Source organism: Centrocercus urophasianus, unplaced genomic scaffold (genome assembly GCF_019232065.1).
Source record: "Centrocercus urophasianus isolate 14NV4802_14NV808 unplaced genomic scaffold, USGS_Curo_1.0 seq_20, whole genome shotgun sequence".
NCBI classification, from domain to species: domain Eukaryota; kingdom Metazoa; phylum Chordata; class Aves; order Galliformes; family Phasianidae; genus Centrocercus; species Centrocercus urophasianus.
Genome location: NW_024884756.1, coordinates 9,895,301 through 9,914,918, shown reverse-complemented (window position 1 = coordinate 9,914,918; position 19,618 = coordinate 9,895,301). Strand labels below are relative to the sequence as shown.

The 19,618-nt window shown below is 43.2% G+C and overlaps 1 protein-coding gene across 2 annotated transcripts in view; it reads left to right on the top strand.

The window, feature by feature from the left end:
- Window positions 1-19,095, top strand: part of PLCL1 (phospholipase C like 1 (inactive)) — a 104,904-nt gene extending 85,809 nt beyond the window's left edge. The window contains exon 5 of one of the 2 annotated variants that reach the window (XR_006169533.1): window positions 16,571-16,653. Coding sequence is in view for 1 of the 2 variants with exons in the window: in XM_042822685.1 (XP_042678619.1) it covers window positions 16,571-16,756 (186 nt within the window). In the remaining variant the exon portion in view is untranslated. Of the gene's footprint in view, window positions 1-16,570 lie in introns of both variants that reach the window. The other variant, XM_042822685.1, reaches the window with a different exon arrangement.
- The last annotated feature ends 523 nt before the right edge of the window (window positions 19,096-19,618 follow it).

Sequence of the window (19,618 nt, the reverse complement as noted above, 5' to 3'; positions counted from 1 at the left end):
GTGATTATAAGTTGAGGATCCTTACAATGGTACCACGCGAAGAGCTGCTGCTGAATCCTTTGGAAGAACAAGGTCCTTTCACATGGTTATTGTATCACAGTATGGCACTGTTTTTAGTGTGAGTTGTACAGTACTCTGGAACCATCTAGTAATTAAGATGTGCTTGTTTTCACACAGGTCTTTTTTCCTATAGTTAGGTAGGAACTATGGCTTTGCTGCTCGTCATGCTGCAGAAGACCCCGGAGCAGCGCAGCATTTTCAAGAAGACATGACTGTAGCAATGTATTCTACCTCTTGCCATGCAACTGTTGCCAGAAGATTTGTGTGAGAGTTTATGCTCTGTTGGTCTTAAGCTAGAACATAGTGAACTCACAAGTACCTGCAAAGCTACTGCGTTCCATGCACCGTGTATTTTTTTCTTTCCCCCTGTAAGTCAGTCATGCCTTTGCCTCTTCCCAAAGTATCCTCATATCTGCTGTCCTTGCTCTTCCCAGCACTTCTCTGGGAACCTGAGAACCTTGGTACTCAGTCTGCAAAACGGCAAAAATAGATGCAGTGCGTACTGTAGTGGCTCAGCAACAAATTCTTCTGATTTGCTGTCGCCTTGTGACAGTGATAGTCCTGCACGAGCAGTGTGGCAGGAGTGGTCTGTGTGGTATGGAGCGTTCACACCTCCCTTCAGATGCAGGGCTGGGTATATTGTGCCATGTTTACTCATCTACAGATCTCCCTAGATCAATATGTTTTGAAAGTGGTTACTCAGAAGACTCATTTTCCAGAGAGGGAAAAAAATAACATGAAAAGGTCGACCGAGAAGGTGCTAAAGAGAAGATGAAGGTCCAAGCCTAGTGAACATCCACTTATTCTTGTGAGTACCAGTCTGCTTAACTAGATTCATTTTATTTAAAAGTGAAGAGAAAGGTCAGGAAGGACAAAGTTGCTTAAGTCGCTGCTTGCTGACCATGTAAGGAGCTTAGAAGAACAGAACGGGAGAACATTTCATTTCTGGGCCCTTCGTGTGGCCTGAAGATGGTGGCAAGTATGGTGGAGGCTGCAGGTTTCAGGAGACAAAGCCTCCCTTGACTCTTGGGGCACACCTGTGCCTTCTGCGTGGTGTTTTATAATTTTTCTGGGATAGGGATTTAGAGACCTTTCAATGATACTGAGTTACAAGATAGAGATATAACAGTGTGTGAATTCCACACAAAGCTGTTTTAATCAGCATATTTTGTAGACCAACAGACCTAAATCACGTAATTACTAGGTAGGTGGATCCTTCTTGTATTCAGCAGGATGCTATTCTCTGCTGATTAGCTTGGTAAATGCTGCCCTGAGCTCTCCCTTGTTCTGCTCACAGTACCACCTTCTGCATTTCTTGTCCAAACTTGAAAGTAGGAATGCACCTGCTGAGCACCAAGACAGTGGGATCTTGGTGGAATTTGTCAGTTGCATCTGCAAACTTTTCAGGTTACTTGAACAATGTGCATCAGTGTAAAAGGATTGTAATCCCAGTCTCTAAGCAGTACTGGTTAATCAGCTTGAATATCCTGTTCTTCTTGGCTGTCAGCCATGGTGCAGGAGCATTGCTCTGGGGAGGATGTAGTTAGCAGTCTCAGACAAGTAATGTGTGGTCTCTCAGGGTACCCAGCTGCTCTGTGTGAGCTTTGGAAGCGCTAATGGTGTTTCTGACCAGGCCTATTTTCTTGATCAAATTAAATTTCAAGACATAAATATTCACATGTTTAAAATATATATGAAGGCCATCCAGGGGATCTTAAATCTGCAGGTACCAAATGGTGGCAAGGGAAGAGACTGAGAGGGGAATGGAGAGCAACAACTGCCAGGGGTTCACAGCTCTGGCTTCTTCGTGACACCTTGAATTTCTAAAGATATATGTCAGGATACCAAGATGAACGTGGCTTTCAAATAGGCATGGTTTGTCAAAAAAGAGAGACTTCATCCAATGTTAGTCAGTTATTTCCTGGGGTCTTATCCACTACTGACATGGTAGCAGTGCTTTGTTAGCTGGCCAGAAGCAATGACCCAGGCATTCAGATCAGGCAGTGTAAGAAGCCGTCAAACATTCATGCAGAACAGCAGTAACACTGAGACAAGCACAGATCGGGGCAGTAAAAGATGATACAAAATGCCTCCAGTGATGTCTTCACTTTGCCTGGTTTTCTTGTGTTTGCTTAAGGTAAGCCAGAGAGAAGTGGCAAGCAGTCTTACAAGGCACCTTTTGTTTACAGTGACATGACAAATTGCCAGAAGCTGTGGATGCTAAGTGGAACAAGGTGCATCGTGCTGCCATGATGGTGGTGGCAGGAGGCAGGGCTGGGACCTGCAGGGTTGCTGTGCCTGGTGCCCCTCATGCCATGGGCACCTCAGTGGTACAGGCAGGACCCCCCGCCCCCGAGCAGGGAGTTGGCACGCTGAGAACTCCATTTATATTTTTATGTTTATAAACATATGTGTATTAAATTGCATGTGGTGCTGCTCACCACCATGCTGTCTGTTATACCCATGTGTCAGACTCCCCCCATCCTTGACCTGGACTAGACATGTCCTGGCTCAGAAGCTGTCTCGTTGCACTCTGTTTCATGTGAGCTTGTTGCTGCAGACTCACATTGACACCCCATGGGGTGGCTGCATGTGGGAGCTGGCACTGCTCTGCCCTGTGCTGCAGCTGCTGCAGGCTTTGTTCTCTGCAAACCTGTCATTGTTGTTAGTACCCAGGTGTGAAGGCCAACTTCTGTCACATTTGTAGGTCATCCTGTCCAAAGACTGAGTAACTGGCATTAGTAATCAATAGTGGTCAAGTGGCAGCGTGTGAAATAGAAACAGAGCTTGTGCTGTGAGTACTGGTTGCCACTGGTTATCAACAAGGTTATCGCTTATGAGGAGGGTATTTGAAAAATCAACAGATACAGTTTCAAGAGCTGCTGCAGCACATATGCGTGCCTGAACAGAATTGAGCATGAAAACAGGTTGTCATAAGGAAAAAGCAAACAAGAAAAAACAGGTAGTGACTGACTGGAATAGCATTTGTAGAGGTTTCCTTGCTGAAGGAAGCTTGTGTCAGTCTAGGTCAATATCATCTACCATCCTTTAAAGGAGGTAGTGAAGGCAGGAACTCAAGTGGAGCAGGAAACTTCAGCAACTTCTTCCTCCGTCGCCTCCCCTGCACTGTTGCCATTTCCATTCGAGACATCAAATATACAGGATATCAAAGGCTGCCTCACCCAGAGGTGGAGTTAATTAACACAGCCTGGAAGACGTGGAAGTGTCTGACGTGGAATGTGTGCTGATCTGACAACATGACCTCATTCAGAATTAAAAGGGCTGTAGTGAAAGTAAAAGTTCTAGCAGAAATTTGCACGTTTCATCCTTTGATCTGTTGCTAACAGATGACTGAACTGACAAATAATTAAAAGAAATGAGTGGCTGCCTCTGATGTGTTGAAGACTGCAGTGTCCTATAGTACCTTGCCTGAATGATGATTCATAACAGTGAAGAAGTTGGTGGTCTCCTTCTTTGCTCTCCTACATACTGTTGATTTTGTTTCAGGGTGGCCAGTTAAGCAATGGATATTTTTCCTGTGCTGAGATGCATCAAATGGAGCATTTCTTCTTGGACATAATTGGTTAGATTCATTTGTAACAGTGTGAGCACTGAGTACTGCTTAGGAATCTTCAGTTCTCTATGCAACTGAGAGGATTCCTGATACCTCTTAAATAATATATGGCAAGAGAGATTCAGTTGCATGGTTATTTGTTATTGAAAGAATGTGTTACATTTTTAAATGACTTTGTTTCTATTTTAATCTTTTAATTCTATTTTAATGTGAATTTAGGAAGTTCACATTACAACTGAGGATTTGCTTTTGCTGGGCTGATCTTGTCCCTCCCAGCTGACACACGTTGCTGTTTCTGCTCTATGCAGAGATGAGACTGACGGTGCCTGGCAGGGTGTTTTGCCTTTGTTGTGTTTTAAATTGTTGAATGCCATTGCAAATCAGCATCATGCATCCTGATAAAGGTCTAGCAGAGCTGGGATAGCTTCAGAGCTAAGAAAGGCAGGTAGAAAAGCTCTCTTTGTTTTTCTGTAAACATGGAGCTAACCTGCATCAGCTCAGTTCCTTGCCTGAGGTAGAATAAACCACAGGGCTCTGGGAAGATTTTTACCCCAAGTGGTTGTGTTCCTAAGCTGTTAAATTCACTGCTTTATTTAGACATGGGGCTGTGAGCTGTGGGGGAGCTTCTTTAGGCAGCCAGGGTGTGAGGAGAAGGCTGTCTCGTGGTTGGCCATCCGGGAAAGGGCAGGTGGGAGCTGCTGCTAGAAGCCTCCAGCCACAGTTAATTTGCCTGATTTTGTGCAAGGTTGTTGAGTATCAGAGGGAGGTGGAGTAGTGATTAGTACATGGGGAAGGGCCATACAAGACTTACACATTGCTCTTTCTCCAGTGTTTGCTTACTGTTAAGACTCAAGAATATAGTTCTTTGGCAACAGCTGTGGTTTATTGTAATCTTTGGTGTGTGCCAGAAAGTTAACGTATTTTTAAAACTGCCTTTGTTGTGTGTATCTTGAGTTCCTGGCTGCAGATCACATATCTTTGTATGAATGATGCAAAGTTGACTGCCCCTTTTGTTAGGTGAATTGCATGATACTGTCTACAAAACCGTGCTCCCGGGGGGAATGAGTGTCTAAATGAAGCTGATTCTAGAGGGGTCTCAGGAGGTGATGAAAGCTGCCATTTGCTCCATTGAAACTTCCTCTTCTTCTGTTGCTGAGGTGCTTGGTTTTCTCTGGCTATCAGTGACCTCAGTCACATCTGGTAACGTACTTAATAACTGTTTTACTGAAGATGGGGGATAGCATACCTCTTTATGAAAAACAAGCCCTTCCTTCCTCCCTCCTGGGCATACACAGAAATTCTCTCTGCATTTGTTGGAACATGTATGATTCCACTGCTAGCAGGATCACCTTTGTGACTTGTTCTGCATTTACATGAGTGCAGGAGCCAAGAGAGCTGAATTCTGAATCCAGTAGGCAGTGACTTGCTTGTGTGACCTTTTCCAAGTCATTGTACCAGCCCATCTTCAATTTTCTGCCTCCTTACATAGAAATTAGAAAATATTCATCCACATTGCTAATATATTCTGAGATCTGTGGTTAATGAAGTGGTGACACTTAGCTCAGTGGTGATATTGATTTATTTTTTAAGTCTAATCACTGGTTGTTGAGTAAAGACTTCCATGCTGACATACGCATTTATTGGCAATGTGGATCTGCAGGGTGGACTTGGGTGATTAGTTAATAGCCACGAACTGTGTCAAGGGTATTCTGCAAGATCAGGTGTTGCTTTGTGGTTGTTCATCACAGTGACCTTGTTAGATCCTGTAAGCCCTAACCGTGGCAGGTGATCAAAAAAATCTGTGCAGATGCTGTGCAGCAGTTGCTTGAAGAGTCAGAGACTGAAGTGCTTGCAGGTGGAAGTAAGCTTTACTCTAGGAACAACAGATTGGAAAACCATGATCTTTTGTATCCTTGTAGTTGTCATATCCTTGACAACTGCAGTTTTCTTTTTTTTTTTTTTTTCCCCTTTTTTCTAGATCACAGAATGGCTTAGGTTGGAGGGAACCTTACAGATCATTTAGTTCCAGCCTCCTGCTATGGGCAGGATGCCACCCACCAGATATGGCTGTCCATGGCCTTGTCCAACCTGGCCTTGAATACCTCCAGCAAATGGCACATCCACAGCTTCTCTAGGTAACCTGTGCCACTGCTGCACCACCCTCTAAGTTAAATAATAATAATATTTTTTTAAAAAAGCGTAGCATCTAACCTAATACAGTCATTGGAAATAAAGTGCGAGATAATTAGCCCTACTGGATCCAAAGTTGATTCCATCTCCTATGGATCGATTCCCAGGTCCGGGTAATTTCCCACTTCAGAGGATCCTATGGGATGCATTTCGTGAGAAAAGCTGAGACAAAAGCAGAGACTCTGTTGCTGTGGCAGCTTCTATTTATTTTTAGATTACAAAAAGATGGCATTACTTATGTCTAGCTGTGTACGTATGAGAGCAGACTAAAGAGACTCATCAGTCAGCGTTAAAGGAGTAAATTAAAAAGCTCCGTGCCCGGTCTCCTCCATTTTACAGGTCAGAAACAGGTTCCATGTTGGCAAGACGCATTCCAGATGCATTGTGACTTACTCTGAGTTGACAGAATTAGCAGTGACAATAATGACAGTTAAGTGCTCTGCATGTTCTCTCCTGGTATCACCTGGACTCCTGTGCCTTAGTGCATGGGGACTGGTCATGCTGGGGTACCAAGCAGCAGAGAGGAGGAGGGCCAGAAGGTGATGAAACAGCACCTGGAACAGACATGTATTTGTGTAGTTTCCTTTGGGATGGATCTCTGCGCTGGGCATCTGGATTTAATTTTGACTCTAACTTCTTCAGGCCATCTCTATGAGTAACATGAGGAGGTCTCCAAAGATCATTCACAAAGGTGGTTGCCCTCAGCTTACTCTGGATGTCCCTACTGTCTTCATTTCTTAGACAGTGATCTTACAGTCTTGTCTGGCAACTAGTGATAAATGTAGGACTCAACTGAGGTTCATAATCTAATCACCTTTTGCTTTGCTGAACAAAACACAGATGAGCTGTTAAAACAGTGTGTACTTGTGATCATGAGTTTGTGTCCTCCAGCCCTGGTTTACATTTTCTAGCAGTGATGAAGGTGGTGGAAGTTGCACAGCTCAGTTAAAGGGGCCCAGTTTTAGCAGTGAGAGATGAATGAATTGAGTCTGGAAGCACCTGGCAGCATCCGTGTATGGACAACTTACTTCAGGGTGACTTGGTGATCTGAGATTGGAGAACATAAATTTCCCCCGTGCAAGTTCTTCAGCTCTCACCCAAGTAAACTTGGAAGGTGTTAACGTTCTCTGTAATGGGCTTAAAAGTTGAGTTAAATTTTGCTGAAAGCATCTTGTTTTCAGTGGCATGGCATTGTAGTGGATTGGAAATTGTTTGATTTCCTCACTGACATTTTGGCGGAATGAGTGTGTAAACTAATACTATAATCTTGTACCATTGTTTTTTATGCTTGGCTCACTTGATTTGCTTTTTGCCTACATTTTCATCTTTCACAGAAAGTTCTCACATCTTGTGTCTGACCTCTCCTGATTTTCTTCTTCCTTCACAGTCACTTTATTTCAGTAGCTGTTTACCCCCCGGGTCAGTGTGCTTTTTACAAAAATAACCTTATGCACTCTTGTTTGTACTTGGTTTCACATCTGCGCTGGAAGGGACAAACTGGGATTCTCCCAAGGCAAACAAGCTGTGTTGCGCACAGGTCCCACAGATGCTGGCAGATAGCAGCCTTCTGACCTCTGCCTGGTGGAAAGTGAGTGGAGGAGATAGCTTGGTTCTGCTTTTACTGAGGTCACTGGCAAACTGGCCTTTGACTTCAGAGGACTAACGTCTGAGCTGGCAAGGATCAGGTGGATCAGAGCATTTACCATGTTGTCTTTACAAAACCTGTTTCCTCCTAGCCATTAGATTCTCCTCCACTCCCCTTACCTTTCATGTGATCTGGAATTTGTTGTTTCAGCTTAAGGCTTTCTGCTTCAGTGTAAAATCCTTTGTCATCTGTGCTGTTTCGGAGCAGGTTACAGACAGGCTTCCCAGAGCACCTCAGGTGAAGTACAGAGAGGGTTTCATGTCCCCTGTACAGAAACTCTGGCAGTTTCTGTAATTCCCACAGCTCAGTCAGTGGGTGATGTTTGCCAGACACCGGAACAGTGGGTCTGCAAACCATACAGTTCCTAAGAAATCAATGCTTGTGGCAATCAGATGAGAATGTAAGGAGCTGTTTGTAGGAGCAGGCCTCAAATAAGAATGCTCCATTACCTGTCTGGGAACTGCATTCTGAATCTCATTTCACCTTAATGAGATTGTTTCAGCTAGCTGGAAGCACAGCTGCAGGTATTTTTCTAGCTATTTGCCCTAAGCAGCTATCTAGGGTGAGCAGGCACTATTTTTGCTGCATCTCCTCTTAAAAACCTTCTTTCCAAAACCCGAAAAAGCAAACACAAAACAGCCCAAATGCCAAACCAGCACAGGTACCCATTGTTCAGTCCACATGTGAGAAGGCCAGTAAAGCCTTTCCAGTTCCTGATGTATTTAATGGATGTTTGGTGTCAACATTTGTGACGAAGGACGTGATTTCAGCATTAAATGTGATTTGCAGACAGTGTGACAATGCAGAGAGCATGGGGGAGCAGGGAGGTGGGGGAGTGCCAGCTATTTCCAGCCTAGTGTTTTGTTAAGAGCTTGTCTTGCACAGGAGTTCTGTGAGCTGCAAAATGTGTATTTTACTGTATCTGATCCTTTTATTTAGAAAAATGAAATGCAAGAGAATTCAGCCCTTGTGGCCTCATTTTCTCCCCTTCTTTTGTTTTTGCTGACTCTCTCCAGACTTTACTAGAGTTATTAGCTGGTGCTAGTACGTGTGAGGAGCTTGTTTTTGTGACAGGAGGAGGACCAACACAAATTTAGACATATGCTTAGACTTCCATCTCAAGACTGCGTATCTAAAATAATATCCCAATTTCTTTAATAATATGAGGTTTTCTTGGTACTGATTGTGCACTCTGGGACTTCCAGCCAGCCCTTCAGTTTCAAAGTTATCACCAGAAAAAAGGCAGGCTCCGAGCAAGGAGGGATTGACAGCCACAGTCCATACATCTGTGCCTGTGCATGGAAGCAATCTGCAAGAGACAGTGCCTGGAAGATGCTCAAACAGTTGAACTGCTCAGCATATTGCTAACTTCAAATTAATGCCATCATTTCTGAAAGCAAATTGCTGCTGCAGCACTGGTACAGTCAGTGCTCACATTCATTGGCTTTGACAACCTCGTATAAGGTAATTTAATTGGAATGCCCAGATGAGAGAGAACCAAGAGGCTTTTTTTTTTTTTTTTTTAAATGAAAATAAATGCTCACCTCTTTTTTTCATAAAATGTTTGCATGAAGGAATAGGCTAGTAGCTGTACAGTGCCACTGATTTGCAAGAGGCCATAGATTTCAGTGGAGAGCTCTGTTTAAAGATCAATAGGGAACATAACAGCTTTGAATGCTTTTCCTGCTTTGTTGTTCAGGAAAATGCTTGATGTTGATGTCTCAGGCTTTGGTCTAGGACCAGCAGTCTTTGAGAGAGCACCTGACTGTGTGGCAATTTGGCCACATAGGACCTTCTCCTTTATTGCATTAAGCAAATCATGTAAGAGAATTACAAACACATGGGTGTACAAATGGTAGATCCTGTCTGACAAACTTGATTTTATCCTATGACAAAATGACCTGCTTAGTGGATGAAGGTAAGGCTGTCAATGTGGTCTGCCTGGACTTCAGTAAAGCCTTTGACGCTGTCCCCCACAGCATCCTCATGGAGAAGATGGTTTGGATGGGCTTACACTCTGCTGGGTTAAACACTGGCTGGATGGCTGGGCTCAAAAAGTTGTGGTGAGTGGAGTTAAATCCAGTTGGTGGCCAATCACGAGCGGTGTCCCTCAGGGCTTGGTACTGGGGCCACTCCTATTTAACATCCTTATCAATGATCTTGATCAGGAGATTGAGTGCACTCACAGTAAGCAGACCACACCTTGATCTGCTGGAGGAAAGTAAGGCACTACAGAGGGGGACCTGGATAGACTGGATCGATGGGCCAAGGCAAACTATGAGTGTCAATAGGGCAAAGTGTCCTGCGTTTTGGTCACAGCGACCCCAGACAACCCTACAGGCTTAGGGAGGAGTGGCTGTAAAGCTGCCTGATGGAAAGGGACCTTGGTGTACCGATGGACAGTCGGCTGAATATGAGCCAGCAGTGTGCCTGGGTGGCCAAGAAGGCCGTTGGCTTCCTGGTTTGTATCAGGAATGGTGTGGTGAGCAGGACCAGGGAAGTCATCCTGCCCCTGTACTCGGCACTGGTGAGGCCTCACCTTGAGTACTGTGTTCAGTTTTGGGTGCCTTGGTACAGAAAGGACATGGAGGTGCTGGAGCAGGTCCGGAGAATGGAAACAAGGCTTGTGAAGGGCTTGGAGAATGTGGCCTACGAGGAGAGACTGAGGGAACTGGGGCTGTTTAGTCTGGGGAAGAGGAGGCTAAGGGGAGACCTTATTGCTCTCTTCCAGTATCTGAAAGGTGCCTACAGTGAGAGCGGTGCTGGTCTCTTCTCCTTGGCAACAGGACGAGGGGAAATGGCCTCAAGTTATGCCAGGGTAAATTTAGGTTGCATATCAGGGAAAACTTTACAGAAAGACTGTTAAGCACTGGAATAGGCCCCCCAGGGACATGGTTGAGTCATCGTCCCTGGATGTGTTTAAGAACCACTTGGATGTGGTGCTCAGGGACATGATTTAGCAGAGGGTTGTTAGAGTTAGGGCAGTATGGTTAGATCATGGTTGGACTTGATGATCTTTAAGTCTTTTCCAACCTGAGTGATTCTATGATTCTTATGTCACAGTGGAGTTTTGCTAATTTTCGCCGCCCAGGCTGTCCTCAAAGTCTGCATTTGGGCTGTGTTGCACAATTTGGAAATATACAAGTTGTGGATTGGCAGTTTTGTAGTGAATTACAGAGCCTTGCCCAGTGCGCTGCCAAAGGAACTGCCTCTTGATATCAAGCACTGTCATTTAGATTTTAATTGCACCTTTACAACAGCTGGAGAACACCCCAGATAATTTTTGAGGCACTACCATATCTGGCATTCCCTCTGCCCAGCTGCTCACGTCACTACCTTGTACTGCACTGGCTACTATGGTCTGTCACCAGCCTGCTAGAAAACTAGTCAGGCTAATTCTTAACACCTTTACAGACTATTTTGTAGATCATTTGTTTAATCTTTACTTCCAACTCAGACCTTTGGAATGAGACCAAAATGACAAAATCAGTTAAAACGTTTCGGGGCTTGTATGTGATAGCCCAAAAATCAGCTGATGGTAGATCAGTCTAGTTTGGGAGCTCAAATGTAAGTAGATAAATCAGACCAAACTGTATTTCAGGTAACTTGAATCTCTTGTACACTTCCACCACATGCATGATTTTAGCATCAGGCTCCACCCCTGGGTCAGAGTACCAGTTTGCAGTTGCGTAGCCATTGGATGCTTAGATACATGACTTGAAGAGGACTGGGCTGATAGATGAGCATGCTGAGTGTTCAGGTCAGGCTGGGGTCATAAGGACTCTGTGGAGGGGACATAGTCCTGATTCCTGCCTACTTTCCCACTTAAACTGCTGGGAGCCCCTTCTGGGTGTACAGGGAACTGCTTGTTTTGGACAAGTCCCTGTTGCTCATGAGAATTTTACCAACCACCTGGAGTAATGCTAGGGTTGTTCTTATACAATTGCAAAAGGAGAGGCTGCTTTGTGAAACAGTATTTTCAGTCACCTGTGAGGTCTTCACACAGGAATTAGCTTACAGTTGGTGCTGTTGGCAGGAGGTTGGTGGCTGGGACGTATCAGCCTTACGGCTGTGTATCTTGGCAAGGGAGTGAGTGCTTTTGAGGCTGCTGGTGTGGTTTCCCTTCTAAGACTCATGCAAATATCAAGCGAAGAAGAAGGATGAGATGTGTCACTGCTGTGGCTGTTCTGTCTCATCCCCGATGTCTGTATCTGCCTTCTGCCTCGGGCAGTTTCCTCCTGCTGGTCTGCCAGTAGGCAGTGTGATTGTGTGGTCACTGGTTGGGGGAGTCAGCTGTTGTCTGTGTCCACGAGAATATGAATGACCCTCACTGCAGGAGACTGTTCTGTCAGTTCTTCTTCCTCCTCCTGTCTTTTGGATTAGAAACCTGATCCAAAAATAAATGGCTGTATCATAGTCGAATTCGTATCTGCTGTCCCCACATTTGACTTTGAAGAAGGCTTGCAAAGATATCTGCTCTTTTTAAGTTTGACATAGCAGACTAATCATTTCATTCATGATTTCCTCTTCAGGATTACATTTTCAAAGCCATGGATGGTTGTTTAATTGTGTGCCTCCTTATTAATATTAAAGACAATGAAGTTCCCACTATGACACTTCAAGAATGCACCTCTCGCAGTAAATGCAGCCTTCATACAGAGTACATGAATATCCCAACTGCACTCCGGCATTTGTGCTTTCCAAGTCCTTCAGTTGATTATCAGTGCCGTTGTTTTGCAGTTGTTCTATTTTGCTGTGTCTGGCTTTTTCAGCCAAGTACTCCAGAGTGGGGATGTTGCTTTGTGATTAAATAATAAAGGGCTTGTTTCTTTGAGAAAAAGCTAAAAAATAACAGTAATATCACAAGTGTGATGTGACATGGACAGCAGGGGAGGAATAGAGACCTCTGTTATTGTTTGTGTACTCAGCTCCTGTGGAATGAAAAGGAACACTCCCATAATATGCCATCAGGGAGTGTGTCTGCCTGGAGATAAGCACTGTCTGCTTTTACAAGGAGCAGATTACAAAATGGCCTTCACAGACAGTATTCCACCCCCCTGGAAACACAACCAAGGGTTTTCTGCTTAGGTTGTGGCAAAGCAAGGTGCTTGTGTCTCACTGGACTGCGCCATGACCCCCAGGGTCCTCCGTTAGCCCCAGGGTTGGTGTGTGTCCAGCTGCAGCCTGGGGAGGTTTGTGTCCTGCCTTTCTGACCATCTGAGCCCCAGTAATGGTAAGAGCCCAAAGCTAGCAGTGCATCATGACATAAAGGACAAAATTTCTTGGAAAGCATGAGAATAGAAATAATAATTATTAATGTGTGTGCAGGTACCTACCTGTGTATTTATATTCATAAGGAAATAACATGCATTGTGTATTTTAAAAAAAAAAAAAAAAAAAGGACAAAATGATGCTCCTTTCCTAAACCACCTTCTCCTTTCATTTGTCTGACATCAGGCTCTGGCTTTTCACTGGATATAAGAACCTGTGATCTTTACTGATAACTATGCAGGAGTTTGATTTTGTAAGAATTTTAAATAAAAATAATAATAATATCTACAAAATTCAGCTGTGCCCGTTGTGCCAATGTCTACCTGGAGCTACTCAAGCACATCCGAAGTCTTCTCACAGGTTGTCACTGGAACTGAGCAGTACTTAAAGCTGTGCTAGATGATTCCCGTTTCCTCAGTACTATTAGCCTGTCAAGGTAAAAGCTCATAATCTCATGCTTGCTTGACAAGCTGCATTATTTTTACAGTAATGTTAATTTATGCTAAGATTCCATGGCTTGTTGTAGTTAGGTGTATGAAACCTTACTCTTAATGTCCCCTAACTCTAAATTAAAATGGGCCTCTTGATTGTTTCTTGAAGTGTAACCCTTGATTAATCTCTTTTGGCGTAGCTTAATGTCCTGCCAAATGTTGAGTTTAACCTTTCTCACAAGTATTCGTGTTCAGGAAGGCTGATGATATCTGCAGCAGAAGGAAGATAGATGGATAGATGCTGACATGCACTGCTGTGATCTCTGGAAGAGAGATGCTTTGTTTGTAAGAGCAAAGAGGATTGTTTTGTGCACAGAGATTACCACAAAGACTGGCTTATGAAGAATGTTTCAGTGCAGTCATACTTTTGAAGTTTACTCTAGCTTCAATCCAGTATTTAGTTTGTTAAGGTGTTGACACAATTTTGCTGACTCTTTCCTTAAGTGGATTATGTTCACAGCCAGTTTTACAAAGCAAACAGATGGCTTTTCAAACCGAGAATGCCCACAGATTATTATTTTTTTTTTCAGTATCTCTAGAATTACCACGGTTCTGTCAGAGGGGGTTGGTTTGCGACAGATCGTTCAAAATAATTTTTCCTTCAGCTTGCTCAAGTGAAACAGCTGTTTAAAAATAAAAAGCACAAGGAAACCAAAACATAAATTGGTTGGTCTGCACATTAATGGAATTGCATTGTTTTGGCAAGTCCATTTCTGTTTTTAGATCACTGCAAAATATGTCTTCAAAACCTTGAAGGAGGAGTTTTTCTCTTCTTGGAACCAGAAGACATGTCATGTATTTCCTCAAATGAAACCTGTAATCTGAATTGCCTGGTTACTTAAATGTGAAATCAGAATATGCATAAAGGAGAGCTGATGGCTGCTGTCACACTGGCTGTGAAGAGTCCCCTGGCTTCTGGGGACTTCAGATATGAGTCTTTCAGGGTGGACTGAGAGTGTCATCCTCCAAACAGGGGTGTACCAAATCCCAAGTAGTTTCCCTAGAAATTTTTTCCCAGACACCCCAACAAAGGGGATGCCAGATGCTTCTGGGTGCTGGGCCTCCATTGTCATCATCATCAGTGTTATTTTACCTCTGTTGCGCTGTTTCTTCCCATTTTGGGGTGTAATTGTGCTTTGTGCTCTAGGGATGGGTATATTGAATTGCTTTTTGTGCTAAAGAGATTATTCTGTGAATACGTAGTGCCAGGTTTTTTTTTGCTCAGAGAAGTTAAGGCTGCAAAGCATCATCGCACTGATTTGTCATCTCATTGGCACAACCTTCAGTGTCTGCGGTCCTGTATGCGTGACAAAACAAAGAACCAGTAACAAGTCCCACTGCAAGTGGGTTTGTTTTGTGCTAAAACCAAGCTATTCAGAAATGCATTTGTATAGTGGGGAGTCTACTACCATCTTTCATAACATTATTGTGTCATAAGTAACACTGCTGTTGGAGCTCTCTGGCTGTGCTGCGATGTGCGACACAGGACTGGTTTGCTTCCCCTTCCATTTGCAGACAGGGAGAGCGAGGCACGCTGAGCACAAGAGGCAGATATATGGGGCTGTTGAATCCTTGCCTTCCACCTTTAAAAATAAGCTCAACCTTTATCCTAAGAGCAAGAATGCATTTATATGAAGTGTGTGCTGCATAAATTTTGTTCTGTTTTTTTTTGTTGTTTTTTTTTTTTTTCTCCTTACTGGATTCCAAGCTGTTTGTCTGCTTACCCATAACTGTCATGCTGCCGAGTTAGAAATCTCTTCAAAAGTGCTCCATACCAAATAGCACAGAGCTGCTTTCTCCATCCCAGTGCTTTTTGTTATTCTAGTGTTAAGTTGGATTCCTAGCATCTGGGGAAGGATCTGCATTGTTCAGCAGGGACAAATTCATGTCAGCAGGAGATGAGGCAATCACCTCCTCGGATGCAGGATGCCATCTCTGGCTGATGTTGTTTCCCACGTGGTGTTTACCAGTGCTGGGAGACTTGCAAGCAACCATTGTGTCATCCTTGTGAACGCTGTTAACAGAGGCTCAGGTGGTGCAAGCCCAGTGCCAGGCACTGGTAAAAAGGGAAATGTGGTCATCAGTGTGGGATAAACTCTTCCTCTCATTATTGAGGAAGGGAAAGCTGAAATGCTCCCATTGCTGGAAGCTGTTATGCTGTTCTTCCTCCAACACGTGGTTTGTTTTGAAAACTGAAGGAGATTCAGTGGTTAGTTGCCCTTCTAGTTTTTCCCAACTCTTGCATCTGTTGCCTCCTGTGAGACCTCACTGAGCAACTCTGGTTGCAGGAGGTCAAGTTAGGTGGCAGAGAGGTGAATGTGACATTTAAGTCAGTGTGGGTGTTCCTTTTGAATATGCTCACAAACAGCTGCATAGAGTTGGTGTACTTTTAGCTGTACTTGGGGTGATGTTAGGAGAAGAGCAGCTCAGGTTTTTAGTGATACTGAATTTTAATTACCAGATTCATCTCCTAGCTTTTATTTATTTGTATCCTCCAGTACCAGAATCTTGTTACACCATGGTACTTGAGATATCAGTATTACATAAACATTCATTTTGGCATTTCTGAACAACAAATTCTTCAATACAAATTTCAAGTAACATGTTTTTCTTGATAGTTACAAATTGCATTGACAGCCTGTAGTCACCTCACTTTTGCATGCTTTGAGAAGACGCAAAAACAGGCTTTTACTCATATGGTCCCTTGCTCCCAGCTTGCTTGATCAGAGGTCTCAGAGTGGTTTGAAGAGATTCACTGTGGTGCTAGAGAATGTCATGATTCTTGTAACCACAATTTGGCCTGCCCTTCCTAAGAACTAGAGAGCAAATCTGGGTACAAGGAGAAACAGGTAACTGGGGTCTCAGCTTGTAAGGGACCTTGGCTGTGGTCATGTAGTTGTTGCTGTTTGGGATCTGATGCAGTGAGTGTTCCTGCGAAGATGAAGCAAAGGCAGGAGAAGAGGGTATCATTGCTACCGCATCCCTGGCAGATCCTTGCTACTGACTGTGGAAGAAGATGATCCATTTCTCTGTAGAGATGAGCACTTGGAAGCAATGAACTCCATAAGTCAGTCAGCCCAACTTCCCAAGGGGTGCCCTAAAAGGCAGAAAGTTTGGCTCCCGTTGCATTCATGCTCACTGTGCCAGCTGCTGCCTTCCTTCGTGAACTGAGCTGCAGAAGAGACTTGAGTTCCTTCCCCTGGGGCTGGTGTTCAGGGAGTTTTGAGACAGCACCTGGCTCACATTCCACAGTACTGAACCAGCGACAGAGTATTGCTCCTGTTTTTGGTTCTGAGCAATGTGTGTGATCCCTGATTCTCTCTATCTGTGCATCCTTAGGGCCAAGGAGACCTCCTGAAGAATGCCAAGAATGAAGCCCTGGAAAACATGAAACAGATCCAGCTGGCATGCCTATCCTGCGGACTGAGCAAAACTGGAAGTGGGCATGCAGATGCAAAGTCAAAACGGTGCCTAGAAGCGATACAGGAGAAGGATACAGGAGATGAAAACGGGAGGCTGTGCTAGGAGGCAGAGCTGTCACGTTTGTCACAGATTTCAATAGCTCTAAACTATTTTTTTAAAGCTTTTAAAAATTCACACAGGAATGCCCTGTACAGGGTGTTAATAGTATTAAAATCCTCACAATGTCAGTATTTTAATGCAGTTAATTTATCTAAGTTGAACTCCGGCAGTAAGATTTCTAATGAAACCCAGCTGTCTGTACGCAAGTGCGCATGTGTGCATATGCAGATCCTGTAGACCCGTTTTATGCATCACATTAGTCATTTACTAATTTATTCCTTTGTTGTCTTTGAATAGGCCTGTTCCTTCTGAAGATCAAAACAAATAGAGAGTACTTGTATCAGCTTTTGTGCTTTATTTTACTCTCCAACTTCTATCATTGAACTTAAAATTATATTATTGTTACACTTTTGTTAAACAGACTAAATATGTCAACAAATGTCATTAACTACTGTTTTTGTGAGGGCAAAAACAATGGTTTGCTGCAGATCCTGAACATGATTTTTAATGAACAATTTAAATAGGGAATGTATTAAATGGTCAGAATTGCTAAGTAGATTGTGATTAGATTTCAGATGTACATTTCACTGAATTTTAGCAAACTGCTCTTTGGGATACATCCAGATAACACATGTTAACATGAGAACTAGCTGATTTATTTCATTCTAGTACATCATTGTTACCTTGTAGATCTGCAGAACATCTACAGTCTTTTCTGATAGGCATTTATATTTAACTTGTATAGTGATGAACATAGCTAGTCAGCGCTGTAGTTGTAAGGAGAGCTGTGAATATTCTTTGGTAATACTCTGAAGGTGAGCTTCAGGTCCTTCTGAAACACACCGTGGTGCCAGTATTGGAAGGAAGGTTTTAAAAATCCCACATAGTGTGAGCTTTATTGAAGAAGTGCGAGAGGTCAGTGTATGGGCAGGATCTGGCCTTAGGTTGTGGTGGTCAAGAATCATACCATGCTAGACATTTGAAACAAGGCTGCAGAACTACTGTGGATGCAGTATAGATAAATAGCTTGGCAAAAAAAGGGGGTACCAGCATTCATATGCAGCAGTTACAAGTGTCCTAGCATGTATCAAGTGTTTAGGGTAGTGCTGAGAATTGGACATCTTTTTGTGTTGCTGTAGAAAGAAAACAGAAAATGTCACAAAGCAATGCATTCTTGTCCTTCCCAGTGTCCAGTTCATATATGCTCACAACGTTCATTTCAATTGTTTAAGTACTGTGCTTGAGTGTAGTATTTGTGTTACCTAAACAGGAGTAAGTGTTTTATGGTTATAAAAAAGACTATATTTATTTAAAGCATTGCTTTTATTTTGAAAAGCTACTTTTTAAATTAATTTGATTAACAAATATGCTAATTTTCTGAACTTAACAAAAAGTAATTGTTTAAAGTTTGACCATTGGAGAATCTTATATAGCTATTGTGTTAAGTTATTTTTGACTTCTTAATAACACTATTATGTTCATGTTGCACATTTCTGAGAGAGTAAAGCTATGAAACAACTTTGAGCCATGTTTTTAAAGTGATTTAAGACAGAAGGTAACCAGTGAGACTTGAAGTGGGTGTGTTGCTGGTGAGAGGAGATCCTGCTCCAGCAGGAACCGTATTATTGCAAAGGTTGTAACTCAGATGCTATAAATACCATTTCAGTAAAACTTGCTGTACTTACTCAGATGCAGTCCTAAATTCTCTGTTTATCTCTCTATTAGACTGTGAGTGTATTTAGCTTTCAGTTAGATTTGTAGAGGAGTGTCTTGAGTTTCACGTGAGACGTAAATCCCAGATCATGGCGTGACCAGTGCATGGTCACATGTTACCCTCCTGGATCACCTTCTTTATTTCATCGTGGGTTGTGTTTTTATGAAAAACAGTACTTGACCTTCAGCATTAGTTAGGGAGGATGGAAATAACTGGCCTAATGTCATCAGTTGTGAAGGAAGCGGTCTTTGTAATTTCTCTCAGAAGGTCAAGGTTGCTACAGAATAGGAGAAATGGGCATACTTTCTGTGATGAAGTTGCAGAGAGGTGTACCACCTGTTCTATGCCTATTTGCTGAAGCAGAAGATGGTGGCTAGCGAGAAATCCCACAGCATGCAGGACACGTACCTGTCACGCCATGTTTAACATTCATATCAGGTCCTGCACTAAGCTCATAACTGTGTGACATTTTGTGCTTAAACACAAGGATAAAACTCTGGACAGTCCTATGCTGCTGAGGCCAGGTTGATCCTGGCATTGGCAGCTGCAGCCGTGCTCCCTCCAACAAGAAGAGAGAGGCCAGTGGCACCTTCCCTTCATCTGTGCACCTTTCAAAGTCACTGGGAGAGGATGCAAAAGTGAAGCCAGCGTAATAAAAATTCAGTCTTGAAGGTATACATGTGGAAAGATCATATCCAGCATTCGTGCAAAAACACATGAAGGACTGTCTGGTCCATCGGGAGGGATTTCATGACATGCTTACTGGAGTGGTACAGCCTTTCCTTTGTTCCATGTCAGTATGATTTCCCTGATTTCCTTCCTTAATGGACAGATATTATCATAGCAATTTCTTTTGTATAAGTTACGGTAGGGAAGGATACAGGTATGTGCAATTGTTTACAGTGTGATGGCAAGGAGAAATCAGGGAGCTTTCAGTGGACTGACATGCAAGGTGTCTGCTGGAGAGAGTACAGGTGTGAATTTACCTTGGTTCTTGTTGTCGCTCTGCCATCAAGTTTGTGCTCTTTACGATATTTTTTTTTTTTTTTTTTTTTTGCATGTGTCATTCTCTCATCTGTAAGATAGGAATAATTATTCTTCCCTTCCTAAGTATGGATTAGGTTATAGATTTCTAAAACTCTCTTGACTGT